The sequence below is a fragment of the Pinus tabuliformis genome, chromosome Q, assembly GCF_031772625.1.
Source record: "Pinus tabuliformis cultivar Carrire ecotype Pingquan chromosome Q, CPIR1, whole genome shotgun sequence".
Taxonomy (NCBI): domain Eukaryota; kingdom Viridiplantae; phylum Streptophyta; class Pinopsida; order Pinales; family Pinaceae; genus Pinus; species Pinus tabuliformis.
This window is the reverse complement of record NC_142296.1, coordinates 1,322,621,907-1,322,637,917: the sequence shown is the minus strand read 5'-3', so window position 1 is coordinate 1,322,637,917 and position 16,011 is coordinate 1,322,621,907. Positions and strand designations below refer to the sequence as shown.

The following is a 16,011-nucleotide window of genomic DNA, read 5'->3' as shown; positions in this document are numbered from 1 at the left end:
AACCAAGAAGAAGAAAATGCCAAGAAATATAACCATGATGTTTGAAATTTGAAATTTTGAATCTGCAAAATTTAAAAAAAATGGAATGGAATGGGAATGGGAATGGGAAATAGAGAAAAAAATTATTTATTTATTTAGGAATGAACATTAAATTTTTTTTTGCTAGACACTATTCAATATTGTAGAGCCTACCTCTTTGGCGTCCAATCTCCCCTTGCAAGCTCTTCAATCTCCCCTTGCTTCTTGCTTTCTCTTGCTCTCTCACTCTCTTCCTCCTTGCTCCTTTCTCTCTCTTGCTGTCTCCTTGCTCCTCACTCTCTTGCTCTCGCTCTCACTCTCACTCTCACTCTCACCCTCACCCTCTCTCTCACTGTCACTCTCTCTCATTGTCACTCTCACTCTCAATAAAATGATGAAATGAATGAGGGAGGGTCTATTTAACCCTCCCTCCCTCCCTCACTTTATTTCCACAAAAAATCTTTCCTTTTTTTTTTTGTTCTCCGCCCAATTTTTTTGTTTGTTTGTTTGTTTCCCTTGTTTCTTTAAATTATTTCTTTGGTGTTGTTTTCACTTTCTTTGGTTCTTTTGTTGTATTTATCGTTTGTTCTTTTTTTTGTTTTTGTTTTTAATTCTTCTTGTTGTTTGTTTGTTGGTTTTTGTTTATTTCTTGTTGGTTTACCTTTCCGTGCGCCTCTTCGGGCGTCGCTCCGGGAGCGATTTTTATAACCCGGGAGCAGTTGGGAGCGATCGCTCCTCGACAACTCCCGGAGCAATGCTTCCTCTATCGAATTGAAAAAAAAGCAAGGAGCATATTTTTTTTTTTATGAGAGGGCGCTCCTGAGTCGCTCCTGCTCGGAGTGCGGATTGGGAGCAGGATCGATTTGGGGGGGGGGGTGCTCCCCCGCAACATTGATCAAGAGAAATTAGAGTCAAACTGACTAGTGATCCAAATGCCAAGTCAGCCCTCCAAACTCTGCCACAACTTTGACAATAATTTAGGTCACAAGGTGCCATGTTTCTGTACTTAGATGTCAAGTCCCACAGAGAAAGAGTTCCTCAGAAAATTCACATTCCTCAGAAGTATATAGTCTCGGAGAGTTCGCATTCCTCACAAGTATATTGTCTTGGAGAGTTCATATTCCACAGAGATATATTGCTTTGGATAGATCACATTCCTCAAGAAAACAGTACAGAGATTTAGACTTCTCCTTCAGGGTTCTAATCTTACTTGAGCGAGGGTATATAAACCATATCTTATTCTTCTGTACTTCCACCTTCATCCTTGTATTCTTTGTAGATTGCAGAGATGGATAACTTGTTGGATGTATCATAAAGTGTTCATGAGGGAGAACGAATGTCTCTATTATATAGTCATCAAAGAGGCCGAATGGGTGCCAAAAAGGGGCTGAGCCGACTTGTTCCTTGGAGGGCCGACTTGGCAAATTGGAGGGACAAATGACACTTACAGAAAATCATTTTTTTATTTCTTTTCACTAGGGTCACGAAGTACATGCCCTTTTACATTTTTCTTTTGACCAAAACAAAGCATGAAGAACATGCTAGGAAATAATAATAATTTTCTTCTTTTGTTTTTTTGAACATAAAATACCAGTATAATGACAATTATGAAGACCGAACCTAGTTACAATTTCAACACAATTAGCCCTTCAATTTCAAACATTTGAAAATGACAGTATTGACAGGAACGAATAACCTTGGGGCCCTTTTAGGGTCAAACTTCAATAACATTTTTCATATCCGTGTCAAGTGGTAGTTTTGCATGCATCTCCTAGAAGATCACCGTATATTTCAGGAATAGGGTAGAGATGGTTAGATTATGGGTTTGTTGAGAAGGCACTACCTTCCAATAGTACAAGTGACCAATGAAGTCACTATGGCTCTTCTTTAAAAGTTTGGACACGTGTTAGATTATGAAACTATAAATGCTTAGTACTTGGAACATTATTACCCAATCGCGAGCATACACAAAAATAGCACATGTACATAGAGTCTAATACCAAATAAGGATGTTGTGGTCAGGTCATAACAAAGTACATGGAAATTTATGATAAAACATAAATGTAATAGAATTTGGAAAAATGAGTACACTATAATAGAATTTGTAAAAATGAGGCTAAACTGCAACTTGGTTCAGGCATGTAAGTCTAACGTATGGGGCTGAAGGCTAGATGCTTCTGGGAACGTCAGGACAGCCTCAGTGATGACCATGATGGTATATTGGGTATCTGGTAGATACTGGTGACAGGCTGAAACTGCCATTGGGTTCTGGAGTGTGACCATAAACTGCTTCTAATTGGCTAAGAGCTTGTCTTCCTTGGATGTAATGAAACATCTTTATGGCGCAAGACGCTGAGGCATCTGGCATCTGTGGAATTCTACCTTCTTATGGACCAAAGGGTTATTTCAGGTGGTCAGGTTTTGTCTGAACATGATGATGTTGCTGCATGTTAGGTACTGAGATTGTATCAACATAGGCTAGTTTGTTAGCCCTGAGTATTGTAGGGTTTTTCCTATGTAGGAAAAAATAATATAACACGATTATGTTGCATAGTATGGCCAAGAGAGATGAAGAAATCAGTCTGCACTAATGAAGTTTCTCCTTGAAATCATCCCACAATGAATAAAATCAGCAAATCGTGGAAAAGTTCCTCCTCGAACTCAGCCCACGATAATGCAAAATTAGCCCATAATGAAGAAAAATCACCTCCAAATTGCCTTTCAAACCCTCCAATCTCCCTTTACAAATTGCACATACTGGAGGTAAATTGCAGCACAAACTTATATGAGTGGTGTAACCGGTTAGATTCTGATTTATATGCCACCTTTTCATTTTAGGCTTTGTTTTTATTCTTTATTCTTTCCTAGATTGAGGTTTTAAAAGATATGGCCGGTATTTCCCTGACAACTGTATCTGGTATGTATTGCAGCCGGATCTTAGTTGTATCCTGAATGTATATCAGTAATATTCTTAATGTAACCTATCTGTATCCTAGTTGTATATTGCAGGATACATCTCCCAGCTGTGTCAGAGCTGTATATGAGCTGTATCTGTGCCATATCTGGATTGGATAGGGATGCAACATACCCAGGATCCTGGAGGGATGTGTCCAGTAACTTATGGCATAAATGACAAACAAGGTTATATAAAGTTGTGACGCCTCCCTATCTTCTTAGACCATAATAATTCCAAAATTATTGGCTAACTCTACAGATATAAAACAGTAATGCAAGGGCATAAATTTCTTGTTGGCTTCTTTGCAGGGCGTGTTTCCAGAACATGTTATTTTGCTTTATAAATGTAGCCATGTTGGCACTTGTATGTAGTGAAAATTTTCATAAAGCAGGTACATGCATTATTGCATATGACAAGTAACATGGTTCTTGTACCGAATAACTAAGGCATGTAAAGAACTTAACATGCTTATTTGTTATTCATAATCAAGGGCTTAGATGAATAGTGTTTGTTATCAATTGAACTCCAGATAAATTTCAGTTCCATCTTTCCTTTTTTGGCTGGATGACATTTTCAGTTTTTCTGCAAGCTTGTTTGTATTGATAATTAGAAAAATAGATTGCATCTTACTGAATTGTGGTCTATATACAACAATAATTAATTGCTTTGTTTGCTTGCAGATGTTGTGACAAAGGAAGCTGTATTTACCGTCTAATTGGCGTGGTTGAACACTTGGGTACCATGAGAGGTGGTCATTATGTTGGATATGTAAGATGTCATCAGGATGAGATTTCTGAAGATGTTAGAAAGGATGGTTCTTCTAAAAAAAGCCCATGGTATTATGTTAGTGACTCTCATGTGAAAAGAGTACCCTTATCAGAAGTTCTTGGAAGTGAAGCCTACCTGTTGTTTTATGAGAAGTGTACACTTTGATGAATTTCCAGAATCCTGATAAGCATTGCATTAAGCATTTCAGCCTCCATGTTGGCGTAGATTATGTCACTTTTCGATCAAGTTATTTTGGCAGTTCAAGAATGCATCTGCAATCAATGAATTGGAGTGGAGAAGCAAGATTATTTTTATTGTTCAGTGTATATTTTTATTTGGCCCTCAATACAGGGGATGAAGATGGAGTGCACCCTCTGGTGGAAGAGGAATTTCAGATGAAAAAGCTGTTCTTCCACTTAATGAACGTAATCGGTTGTGCAATGTGCTGTACCCTGTTAAGAAGAAATAAGTTCAGTATTCATACCAGCGTTGAAAATGCTGGTACGAGTTTGTAAAGAGAGTGGCATGAGCATATTTGATCCCTTGTCAACCTTGTGGTTATCGAAGGTTTGTATTTCTAGAGATGAAATGACTTCATATGTTACGTTATTAGATGGTATAAAGAGAATTCATTTTAACAAAAATAGGCCAAGGATTTGTATATTGTGGATGCTTTGTTACTTTTGTCTTACACTTATTACAGTGTTTTCTACTTTTGTCCTACACTTATTACAGTGTTGTCAGGGACAGCATTTAGACGTAGTTATTATTTAAATCTTTCCTTTGACAGATCATAATACTTCATATGTTCAAAGCAGGATCAAAATAATATCCCAGCTTTGATTGCTCAGTTATCTGTATTTTTGCTGAATTAAGGTTATATGTATGCATTTATCTTAGATTGATTTTTTTTTCCTATTCTCACATTGTATCCCTTGGGCTTTAACTATGGTATGATATTACATTGTATAACAGAAACAAAATGGATAAATTTTATTATGCGACATTAAAGGATATGCCCTCGGCCATCTGTAGGGCTTCTGCAATAATTAATCAATTAATCTTTCCCATTATTCCTTAATTAGCCACTGGTATGAGATTACATTATTAGTTAAATTTAATTTGAAGTGGCAATAGGGCCTATTAACAATTTTCAAATTTGAAGGGCTGCTTTAGTTTTATATTTGGAAATGTTTTTCTTAAGCAATTATCAAAATTTAAAGTTGTTTTGGTTTTATATTTGAAAGCGTTTTTTACAGCTTACCATCCTATTTCGGAATGTCAAAATTAACTTTGCCCTTCTTTTGCATTTTTGAAAGAAAGGATCATATTTACACATACTTAACACAATATTATTTCATAGTGGACCACCACCCCCTCATCAACTGCATTTCTGTGTGGAACATGTTCACGTTTTTGAAACGTGTTTCAACCCGGTTGAAATGTGTTTCAGGTGTTGTATATCGTGTTTTAGTGTTTGTATGTGTTTGTATGGCATGTGCGTGGGTGTACGACGCAGTTGTGCAGCTTATTTTTTTGCCTAGGACACTAAAATTGTTAAGTGATCATTCTTTCTTAGTGATTAGGTTTTACTATTATGTTTTGGGAATTTTTTAAAGACTAGAAATAACAAATTTCTTTTAAGAGATGATGCCCTTTTCATTTCTCACACCATTTGAGGTTTGAGCAAGGGAGATTTGAGCAAAGGAAATTGAGCAATGGTGCTTATGAGTCTATATTCTAAATCATTTATTCTAAATCGAAATTTTGAAATGTAAAACTTAAATGTTTTTTTAAACATTTCAATATAATTTTCTGAAATAGGGCACATGCGTGCGCGTGCACACATCATGCTTCCTTGTTTTCTTATTTTTAAGGTGTCATGTTTCAAGTGTGTTCCTGTTTCATACATGCGTTTCCATTCCTCTGCATCATGCAACTTAGTTTCATACACATGGAAATATTAAATTAATAAGTATAAGTTGATCTGTAGCTTTGCCTTCTCTCTTTCATTAAATGATGTTGTTCTAAATGTTACTTAAAAACATAATTTGATTATATCAATAGTTATTCATGAGCCATGCGTTTTTACATTAATTTAGTGAATATAGGTCATAGAAGCTAACATTAACTCCTAGAACAAAGGAGTCCTAAAAATTACTTTAGATTGATGTTTAGTATTGTCTTACATCTCTTTTGAAGAAAATATATGCTTATGCGTCACATCATGTACCAAGAAACTCTGCTATGTGTTTTGATCATTTGCGTGCCTCCCAAGATTGTTTCGTTTCATCATAGAGCACCCATAAATAGATGTGTTCAGTGTGATGGACATAGATGCTTGTGAATCACATTACACACCAAGAAACTCTACTCTGAATCTTCATCATCCATATGCGTCCAAGATTGTTTTGTTTCATTATAGAATACTCATAAATAGACTTGAATGATGCGAAGGACATAGATTTTTGTGAATCACATCATGCACTAGGAAATTTTGCCTTGTGTCTTGATCATGCACCAATTTCCCAATATTGTTTATTTTCATCATAAAGCACTTATAAATAGACTGGAATGATTTAAAGGAAATAGATGTTTTTGAATCACATTATGCACCAATAAACTCTAGTGTGTGTCTTGAATATCCACGTATGCCCTATAATTGTTTCTTGCCATAGTGGAGGATTGATAAATAGATGTGAATGGTGCAAGCCACTCTATATGTTAGTTGCCTTCTTTATGGAGTATAACAACACTATTGATCCACATGGTAAGGAGTAACTTATATACTCCTTTATGAAGCATCTCCCACAATTATTTGATCTCATTGGGTTCTAACTTTGAGCTTCTTCATAAGCCTTGTAATCTTATCATTTTTGTTAACATGTTTTCTAATATTTTCCTTGTTATAGGTTTCCATGCTTTTTCAATGTTTGAATTTACCACAAACAACTTATTTATGTTTCACTGCATTAACATTCAAAACATGAACATTTGTGTAGCATTAATTAACCTTTTTGCTTAAACATAGGACCTTGCCCCTTTTAGAATTTAGAATGAACCCGTTGTCATCCTTTAAGCAACTTGTAAAAGTGTAGTTTATGGCAAAATTCATGTCAAACCAAAGTTGTGAGTCTTGGACTTGACAAAGACTAAGCTAGCTCCTGGCTTGATAAAATTCACTTATCAACAAAACTTGGTTAAAGACAAAATGGAACTTGACAAATATGAAAACTCAAAATATAGTAAATTGTGTCATTTGAATCTGAGTTGAGATTGGTAAGTCCAAGCCGAGTTTGACATGAGTTTGACTTGCGTCTTATTGAGTATGACTAAGTTCTGAGACTCTGCTAGAGTTTGGGTTCAATACTTGTCTCAATTGTGACTTGGCTAGACTCATGCCTCTCGAGTCAAACTACAATTTGTGAAACATGAGGACCCCTCATGCTTCAAAATAAATCCTACCCATGTCAAGTATATTGTCATCACATTCTACCTCATCCACAAAAGATAATTATGTTACAAACTTCAATTTGCATTTTATGGTATTCTTTATTAAGAAGCTCAACGAAGTTACTAAATGCTTGGGTTAAACTCAATGTGCATTGAAAAAAAGTTTACTTGCTAACTTGTTACACTCATTGCTTGTCCCACCCCAAATCTCCTAGTCAAGGGATAGGTTGTTACTTAATGTATTGTGGCCCATCTTTATTAAATAAGGTTGACTAGGTAGTTTAAATGTAAGGTGGCTTCATTAAATAATGTCCCCTAGGTAGGTGTTGTAGCATTGTTAATGAAGGTCTACTAAGTGGTTATGATTTTTATTTATTAGAAACTATTTGTAGTAGTAGAAGCTATGTAATTGGGTATGACTATTATTTGATATTGTGTTGGAGCTTTACTCAATTGAAGGTTAGCCCTTCTAGGTAGTTTAAATGTAAGGTGGCTTCATTAAGGAATGTCCCGTAGGTAGGTGTTGTAGCGTTGTTAATGAAGGTATACCAAGTGGTTAGGGTTTTTGTTTATTAGAAACTATTTGTAGTAGTAGAAGCTATGTAATTGGGTATGACTATTATTTGATATTGTGTTGGAGCTCTACTCAATTGAAGGTTAGCCCTTCTAAGAGGTGAGTGAACATTTCTTTATTGCAGAAAGCAAACACAAACAATGAGAAAGAAGAATAAGAGGTAAGATGTAGATTGGATTTAATTGGTGCTAACAAGAGGAATGGCTAGTGGTTTGTATGCTCAGACAATGGTAGTAAGTCACTCAATCAGGTAAGAGTACCAGCGCGTGGTGTTGACCACGTAAAAATTCATCATACCCAAGTGTGGAAGAAAAAGAGAGACAATCTACTCAAGGGGAGTAGATCCCTTGTTCCTCTTCATTGAAAAGGATAGGCTGGCATCAAGAGAAGCTAGAAAGGATAGATGCAAGGAGCATAAAGAAAGACACCAAGTAATGCATATGAAGGATAAGGGAAGTATGCCCCTTTTGTTTTTCCTTAGTTTATAAAATGTTGGAGACTGGTGTCGCTAATTATTGTGGTTGATTTAATACTATTGTGAAATCAGTTAGTCTTAGTATGTATAGATGCCGATAAAAAAATAGGGATGATGATCTGTTTGTTGTCAAAGTTTTCTTGTTTTGTGCAAGTATGTTTACAAAATTCCTAATGCTAAGAGGGAGCATAACCACAGTGGGAGTATACTCAAATTAACATTTGAGTATCAAATTATTCATTAACAATTGGTATCATCAATTTGTATCAATTGTTTGTTGCTTAAGGACAAGCATGTAAGTCATAGGCTAATGGTGTTTGCTACATTGTAATGTTGCTTGAATGATCGAAGTTCTATGTTGCAGATATGATGAATGGTTTGACCGTTGTGATGCTTTCAGACTACTCTAATTAGTAATTGGTATTAGACATCAGATTTTTGGAGAGAACAAATATTGGTGAAAAGAGCATGATCATGGGGGGAGAACACTTAGTTAACAAGTTCTCAATAATTGGTAGTAGTTAAACTATTGGTATAATTGATCTCAAAGGTAATATCAATTGGTATTAATTGTCATTAGTTTCTGGTCAGAAGTATGAGATTGCAAGTCCAAGTGTTGGTGAAAGAATCCTTATTTGAATTCTATTATTGTTCACGATGATTCAAATGTATCATGGTGAGTGTGTTGTCATTAGAAGTTTGTCAAGTAGAATTTGAGGGATTGGTTTAAGCATGCATTGGTGAGAGTCCCTCTATGTTTTTCATATAAGCACTTCGAAGTGTTGTACTTTGTTGTTCATAAGTTGATAAGTTGATGGTGTCAGTCATGCATGGGATAGATTGTTGTTAGAAGTCAGGTGTATGTATCCAAGAGGAGGCACTATTATGAATGTAAGCTTATCTGAGACTTAGACTAGCAAGCATGACTTTTCTCATGGCTTAATTGTACAAGCATATGTTGTTTTAGCAAGAGATCCCTCTTGACTACTTGAGGCAGAGATTCAGAGTAAGAACTCCTCTCCTTTCAACTCAATCTTCTTCACATGACTGAGAGGAATCCGCTTAAGATCATATCATAGATCCTTGAAGTCTTTAGCATAAGAAGAAGCAATTGATAGGTCTACAAGATTAGCAAGAAAGGGGGAGATTGGGACAAGGGGAGCATGTTGATGTCTTTGCCATTGATGTCAAAAGGGGAGATGTATCTCAAACAAAAACAAACACAAAAGAGGGAGAAGTATTAGTGATCAATAAAAAGGAGAAGTCCACCAATAGATAGTATATCAGAGTAGTAGTGCACTAAGGAGCAACATCCAAAGGAGGAGAAGGCAGAGTACACTTCTCTTTGCTTGATTATTGGTGATGTTGCTTTGTTTGATCATGGTGTTGCCATCAACGCCAAAGGGGGAGATTGTTAGAAATGTGTTGTCATTAATGGAAAAGGTGATGAAGATGAAGGAAAATGCAAAGAATATGATTGAATATTGTGAGAATATGCTATCAACGAAGGTGATCATTGATGTCAAGTAATGATATGTTGTTACTGACAATGGTGTTGTTGACAATAAGAAGGATGTTGGCATAAGGAGGATGTCACATGTGTCAATGGTGTTGTATCGAGATCAAAGGTATTGAAATGGAAAAAGTAGAGAAGACTACAAGAAGAAGGAAGATCAACACAAATGTGTTGCAAAGCTTAGATGTTTCCAAGCAGATTGGTGAACAAGAGGTGGAGCTAATTGGTAAAGATGTAGTGGTCTTTGAAGCCATTTCTAGCTCATAAGATCACTTCAAATATAGTGGGGACCAACTTAGATGGAAAGAGATTCTAAATAGTTTTTTTGTTATATGTGGAAGTTTAGAAATGGCCTCTTGAATTGAAATTTATGGCCAATCAAAGGCAGGACCCCTAGAAGTCAAGGACTGTAGAGCTAAAGTAGTTGGATGACCTTTGGAGCAAGTTTAGTTCAGAAAACATTCCAAAACGTGGTAGAATCTTGGCAGAGTGGCCAAACCAAAGGACTGGGCAAGCATGGCTATGACAACAACGTTAGGAACCATTTCTTATTAGCCCATGGCAAAGCCCGTATAATAGTTGATCCTGGTGGTAGTAGCCCAAAGGAAATTAAAAGGGAACAAAAGGGAATGCTAGGGATGCCGTTACCACAGACATAGGTGGCATGGCAACAATAGGTGCATGTGTAGTTAATTGGCGGAGTTTTAAAGCAGGAATCCCCACTTGACAACTAAGTTCGCAAAGGTTTGCCAAAAAGAACTTAAAGTAGAGCATAGAGCAAGGCGTTAGGATGATTAAGAGCTAGGCTAGTGTAGCGAAGCGATGATGTAGCAAAGGCCCAATGGAAAATCAGCCAAGATGATAATGTAGCGTTAAAGAAATGGTTGGGATCCGTAGAAAATTAACAAAGGAAATTATAAAAAAACACAAGGATTGAGACCGTTTTCTCTCACCTCTTTGATAGCCACGTGACAAAATTTTAGTGGATGTTGATGTCGGCATGATGTTAGTATAGAGGACACGTGTGCATATTTGATGTTTTTGGGTACTTAAGTGGGCGAAATCTGAGTGACATGTGTCACCACTTAAATGGCACCACGTGGCGCTGGTGACGTCAACATGATGACAACTCGAAAGGTTTTGAGTGCTGCGCATGAAGAGACTTCAGGATGACTTGGCACTGGGCACATGTGGCATATTTATTGGCTTGACCAACATTTGATTGATCGACAATAATAGGGGTGGAACCCACTAGGACAGCTCATCCCGATACTCGGATCTTGGAGGTAACACAAGTGAACGAGGAAGAGGAACACCCCGTTGACTAGGCACCGGTATGTGGTGGCAGTTGTAGTAGAGTTGAGGACCAATGGGAGATGAGGAAATGTGGCCCCACTTTGCACACATAAGCATGGGAGAATTTATCCCAAAGAAAAATAAAGGTACATGGTAAAAGCGGTCAGGATAATGGGGCCGGGAGACAGAGATATTGCCGACGTTTAACAGTTCTGTCAAGTAATAGAGGGCACACTTAGGTCATGGTTTTGTGGGTTTTTTGTGTGTTATTGTGATCGAGGGATTCTGAGCTACTTACAAGGTAAAATGTTATGTGCATAGTTAAAAGGATTAGCGCCTTAAGTATGAATGAGTTGGAAACTAATCAAAAGAACCATGGGCTAGAGACAAAGGTATATGCAATATTTGTTTGTTGAATAAGCCCTTGGGGCCAGCATGGACAAATGAGCCACAAACATATATAATGTAGCAGTTATCTTAATAAAGCACTGCAAAGTTAATGGCATATATTCAATTGGAAAAGTTATAATTTGCAATAATAAGCGCTATGGGCCATGATTTAAGGCCTTGGATGAACGAGTTGACAAAGCGCTAAAGCTTGAAATCAAATGCATGAACGAGTTGGAAACATTATAGTGGCATGGACAGATTAAGAGGCAGATTTGGAAACTCAACCAAAATTGGAACTCACTAAAAATAGAATAACCTCATAGTAAATCCTGTAACTCACTAGAATTGAGGAAAACAACAATTTAACTTAGTTTTTCTTGGAGAAACAACATAGTAGAGTTTGATGACTTAAGGAACATATTTAGAAGATTCAGTTGACACAGGAGAAAGACACAAATAGAAGATTCATGCAAGTATTCAAGAAAAGATAACTAAAGTCTTAATTCAAAAATTTTAGTCCAAATTCCTTTATAAGCAGAATCAAATTTGCAAAGTGAAGGTGTGTGCAAGAGCGCAACCGTGTTGGTTGGTAGAGGTGTGTGAGAGGTTGTTGGTGCAACCTGATGCATAATGTGAGTATGCATCAAGGGTGAATCAAAGATCAGATTTGATATCTGAAGAGGTGCAATTGGTGATATGATTTGAATGATGTTTTGATGAAGAGAATTTTATGGTGATATTGATAAATTGTAAAGGATTGATGTTGCTGGTGTGTATGTTTGGTGTTTGGTCAGTAATCAGTGATTACTGATGTGTTTGGTGTCTTTTTAGTGATAAGATATTGCTGAAGGTGATTTAATGGTGATTTTGATGAGTGGTTGAGGTAACAAAGTTTAATTTTTTATGAAAGAAGTGGCCTATTCATTTGAGTTTGAAAATTGATGAAATATGGATCAACAGGGCTAGAAAGTGATAGTTTTCATTCTAGGGGCAAGATTCCCTTTTAGCGGTGGTTGATGAACAAGTAGGGGCAAGAGTCCCTTTCAACAATGGCTAATAAACGAGTAGGGGGACGAGTCCCTTTCAATGAAAACTGATAAACAAGCATGGGAAACAATGTTTTTAGTGAAAGATGATAAATGAGAAGGGGAAAGAGTCCATTTCAGTGAAAACTAATAAACGAGCAAGGATAGAAGTTCCTTTCGGTAGCAACTGATAAACCTACAAGTAGTAGCTTGTGGGTAAATGGTGTAATTGCAAGTTGAAGCTTGTATTTGTCAAAATAAATAAAAGGAATATTGATGTCTTATGTATGTTACACATGTGTATTATAATGGTTATGATGTTATGTTTGACATGATTAAGTTACGATGTTCATTAATTTTATTCTCTGTCTAATTTTCCACAAGGGCCTTAAAATATTTGAATTTTTTAAAGACTTCAGATGTCTTCTTGAGAAAATAAATCCATGTATTCCTTGTGCAATCATCTATAAATTAGATACAATGCATAGATTCACCCAGTGATAGAACCGACTTACGTTCAAACACATCAATGTGCACCAATTTTAATATTCCCTCTAACCTCATAGAACTAGAGGAGTATCTTACATGATTCTGCTTCCCATATAAACAATGTTCTCATAAATCAAAATCCAGAGAGCAATTAGACATACCTTCTACTATACCATTATCACGTACAACTTAAAGACCCTTCTCTTCAATCTGTCCCAATATTTGATGCCACAACATAGTATTTTATCTAGAGGCCATAAGAGATTTTCCTTCTTATGGTCCAATCTCAAGAACAATGGAACTATTGCACCCATCTCTAATAGTATTGCCAACAAATAATACAGAGTTCCAATCCAATCTCCCCTCATCAATACCGTTGATCGTCAGATAATCTTGCAAGTGTCACTAAAATTGAATTTATGAAGGGAAATAAATGAAATTCAAAATTTATACAAAAACAAAAAGATACAAGAAACTTCAATTAATAAATGGGAAATTCTGAAACTATATATATGCATAATAAAAACAAATTAGCTTGAATGGTGGTAGCTTATCTCTAAGTTAGAGATGTGATAGTTACATGCCTTCCTGAATTGTGTTACAATGAGACTCACATGACTTTTTATTATGAAGAAGTAATTAAAATCCCTAAACATCCAAAAAATTAACCCTAGGAGATGAAGTGTCAAAGGCCCCGATAGGGTAAGTTGGAACATCAACTTCCTAGGGTCGTAACTTTCACATACAGTATTAGTTTGGTATGCACAATAGCTCATTTGAAAGGTCTATCTGAGGAATACAATTTTTTACGACTATGTAAAATTGCAATGTTTCCCTAAAAACTCCATTTAGGGCCTCAAAAATGCTCTAGAAGTTCAGGGCCTAAAAACTACCAAAAATAGAAAACCACCAAAATAAGAAAATTATGCTGTGAGCCAGTGGAATTGGTGGGTGGCCATTGATATCCACCTAGATCAATCCTTCTCGATTAGTAATAAATGATATCCATTACATTGAGTTCCTCCATGAGATGAGAAAATTCTATTGAACTTGGCCCTTGGTGCAAGGGCTGGCCTACTTTGACAACCTAATACAACTGAACCCTATGCTAGTCAGTGCACTTAATTCGTGTTTCCACCATATGATTAGTTGTGCCCTGTTCAATGCAATATAGGTCAAGTTCTATATGTGTTATTTGCTTTGTGATTTCTAATGTATCCAACAATGTTGGAAAGTATAGCCAAAGGCGATCCACATTGAATACTGGGTGCGAGCCAAAGAATGTTGGGATACTTAGATCACAAGCATTATCACCTTGTTGACAGTGTTGGAAACCCGTCAACCAAGGGGTTCTCCTCGATGTGAAGTACCAATTAGACCTTGTATCGTTTGGAGTAGGAGCCCCATCCAAAATATTGACCCAACCACTATAACTTAAGGTTTGCCTTAGTTGCAATGGATAACATAAGAGAGTATGCACATAACCTTTGATATAAACAAGTAATATGACACTATTAAACACCAATTCCAATGTGTAAAAGGAGTCTTTCACAAGAGGGAAGTAAGAGTGAGTCTCTAGAGAAATAAAAGTAATAGTACTATCCTAAGAGAGACACACGAGAGCATGAAAATATTTGTTAATTATCTAGCGAAGCAATTCACATAGACATAATTATCATTAAAGAAAATACAACACGCATTCAACAAGATAAGTACCAAAGCCACCAAAATAGTTCAATTTCCTTAGTACATGTGAACAAAATACATACCACAAACATATAAATAATATTCTTATTACATTCACGATACAAGCGTGCATTAGAGATATTTTGAGGTAAACAATGGGCCTTAAAATGAAAATGTACAAGAAAAATAAACTTTATAAGAACCAATAGGATTCAATATGATGATGTCAACCATGGGGGATGATTCACCATTTTTTGGAGTAAAAAAATAAAAAAAAATGAAAATATAAAAAAACTCTTTTTTCAATTCATATTTTCAACTTATCTCCTTATAATTTTACTCAAATTTCGAGAAGGAGCACTCGTTGGATGCAAAATTTGTTTTTTCATCCAAGGAGTACCCATGTTGCATACTTTTGATGGATGAAAAATTTAATTTTTCATCCAAGGAGTACCCATGTTGCATAGTTTTGATGGACCCTAGTACACGAAAAATATGAAATACATGCAAAAACGTAATTGCAATCACATTTTTTTCATATATTTCACATTTTTTTTGTGTAGTACGGTTCATTGAAAGTACACAACATGGGTACTACTTGGATACAAACTTAAATTATGCATCCATTAAGTTGTCCCACTTGAAAATTGAGTAAAATCGTAGGGATATAAGTTTAAAATACGAGTTGAAAAAGTAGTTTTTTCTTTTTCCTCTCCAAAACTTGATGAGGTAATCTAATCTTATTTTATTATTTCCATTATTATTTTATAAGATTCCCTAGGAGGCCCATTTTAGACCTCAAAACTTTTTCTAATGAAAATGTGTTGGCTCATTGAGATTCTGATTATTAGGTGAAAGATCGAAGTACATAGTTACAACGATGAGCCACTAGCTCCAATAGTGGCACATTAAGTCACTTCTTGCTTCTCCAAAGAATGATCTTCTCTCCTATGCTAAGCTAGAGAAGCCAAGGCTAGCTCTTAGAGGCTAAGCCTCCCAAAATCGCTTTGCGCGAGTCATGAGGGCATATTTATAACAAGAGGAATGACCTTTCATATCCCCATGCCTCTTAGACTTCTAATGTGACCTTTAGACTTCTATATGACTTTTGGACTTTTCCTAAAGACTCTTTTGTCCATATATGAATATGTGACTTTTTATATTCCACATATGACTCTTGGAATTCCACACATTACATTTTGTCCTTTCTTTTTGATAGTTACATCATTACATCCACAAATGACGTGGCAAGACACATGGACACATGACATTGCAATGGCATTGGTGCAAGTCACAACTTGATAATGATGTCATGGAATCCATGATGAAGTGGAAATGCCAAGCTTTTCCTCTTGCTTCTTTGTC

At 36.1% G+C, this 16,011-nt stretch overlaps 1 protein-coding gene across 2 annotated transcripts in view; it reads left to right on the top strand.

The window, feature by feature from the left end:
- LOC149224707 (ubiquitin carboxyl-terminal hydrolase 2-like) overlaps positions 1-4,592 on the top strand; it is a 54,452-nt gene extending 49,860 nt beyond the window's left edge. For both annotated transcript variants that reach the window (XM_089386227.1, XM_089386226.1), the window contains exon 3: positions 3,655-4,592. In XM_089386227.1, coding sequence (XP_089242353.1) covers positions 3,655-3,907 — 253 coding nt within the window. In that variant the 3' untranslated portion in view covers positions 3,908-4,592. The remainder of the gene's footprint in view (positions 1-3,654) is intronic.
- The last annotated feature ends 11,419 nt before the right edge of the window (positions 4,593-16,011 follow it).